The sequence below is a fragment of the Sinocyclocheilus anshuiensis genome, unplaced genomic scaffold (genome assembly GCF_001515605.1).
Source record: "Sinocyclocheilus anshuiensis isolate Anshui unplaced genomic scaffold, SAMN03320099.WGS_v1.1 scaffold1623, whole genome shotgun sequence".
NCBI classification, from domain to species: Eukaryota; Metazoa; Chordata; class Actinopteri; order Cypriniformes; family Cyprinidae; genus Sinocyclocheilus; species Sinocyclocheilus anshuiensis.
The window spans coordinates 1,199,204-1,200,745 of record NW_015553403.1 but is presented as its reverse complement, the minus strand read 5'-3'; the positions used below and the strand labels follow the sequence as shown (position 1 = coordinate 1,200,745).

General features: G+C 44.9%; 1 protein-coding gene across 1 annotated transcript in view; it reads right to left on the bottom strand.

Moving 5' to 3' along the window:
• Nucleotides 1-1,461, bottom strand: part of LOC107668300 (dolichyl-diphosphooligosaccharide--protein glycosyltransferase subunit STT3B) — a 69,116-nt gene extending 67,655 nt beyond the window's left edge. Inside the window, exon 1 of the mRNA XM_016460123.1 lies at nt 958-1,461. Within this exon, the coding sequence (XP_016315609.1) occupies nt 958-1,220 (263 nt within the window). The 5' untranslated portion in view covers nt 1,221-1,461. The remainder of the gene's footprint in view (nt 1-957) is intronic.
• Between the last annotated feature and the right edge of the window lie 81 nt (nt 1,462-1,542).

Sequence of the window (1,542 nt, the reverse complement as noted above, 5' to 3'; positions counted from 1 at the left end):
ATATGTTCTGTAAAAAAAAATTCATATCGGCGGCATATTCGCCGATACCGATATATCGGCGACAGGCTCATATCAGTCGATAATATCGGCAAAACGATATAACGGTCGGGCTCTAGTAAAGTTCTTCAGCAATGAGCTACCTCTCCATATTTCAGCTGAACAAATTTACATATTTCTACTCTAGAATAAAGTACTAAATAAATGGTCAGTGATTTTGGCTCTTGAGAACTATTAAAATTAAACAAGTACTTACTCATTGCATAATTCTAACTACAAAAACAGGTGCTAGTTCCTGTTCTCCTAGTACTAACTGACAAGACACTAGCACTTGTGTGCATTACAATTAATAGTTAATAATTTGTCACTATCACAGTGGCTGTAAGTGGAACTAGTATGCAGTATGTAATGAATAATTGAATACTAGGACTAATGACGTTAGTTAGCTTTTAGTCACTATTGAATTACTTACTAGTAATCAACAATGAGCAACAGTAACAAATACATTGCAGGACGTTTTAAGTAATAAATGCTAAACCACTTGCCATAAATGCAGATGAATAGATACAATAGTTCATTTCCTCATTTGGAGTTTTACGATACCTTGCTGTAAATATTAATTATACCCCAACAGATTGTAATCAACAGTCGTGCTAAATTAAAATAGCATCTATATCGCAAGCATCATCACTATCACAATCAATTTAGTTTACTGGAATTATAAAAAGATGGAGGGCAGCTGCCATGCGGTTACGTGTAAAAATTGTCAAGCATGGACGCAAGTTACTGCACAGAGGCAAAACGCTTCCTGAGACAATTACACTGAGATGAATGGAGGATCGCAGCAGCTTTGTGCAACACGCACTGACTTTTCATTCACAGCGAGATTAATCGTGCATTACATCCCCGAACGTCAGATTAAAAATGCGCCACAAACCCCCTGCCCGCATTTATACTCACCATGGGTCAAACTCGTGAATGATGCTCTCGAAGCGAATAACTGCGAAAAGTCGCGAGCTGAACCCCGCCAACCAGGCCAGAAAGAGAATGGTGAACGACAGCAAAGACTGCCATCCCGCCGGCTGCGTCAGTCCCCCGGAAAGGCCTCCGCCACTGCCGCCGCATCCAGCCGGGGAGTTGGGCCGTCCGTTGCCCGAAACCGAACCTCCGGCGTGGGAGCTCGCTTTGTGCTTACAGTCGGAGGCGGTGTGGTGCTCCGCCATGTTCTGGAGGATTTGGTTAGAAGAGCACTTCCCACCGCCACGCACCCCTCTTTCCACCAACTCGCTCCCTCCTCGGCGCCAATATTTCTGCGCAACCAGGCCTTTGCTCCAACTGCAGGTATTTGGCGTTGTGTTTGAACAATCTGGATTTATTTGCAGTAGATTCCGCGTCTGAGCGGCATGCTAACCGGCTTGTACCACCCGACACACGGTACTCACTGGTAGGAGGGGGGAAGAATAGGGCAGTTCTGTCCCATACAGCAGGAAGAATCTTTCAGCCTCTCATGGCGGGACAGGTAGAACAAGGCGGGTCACACGCGCG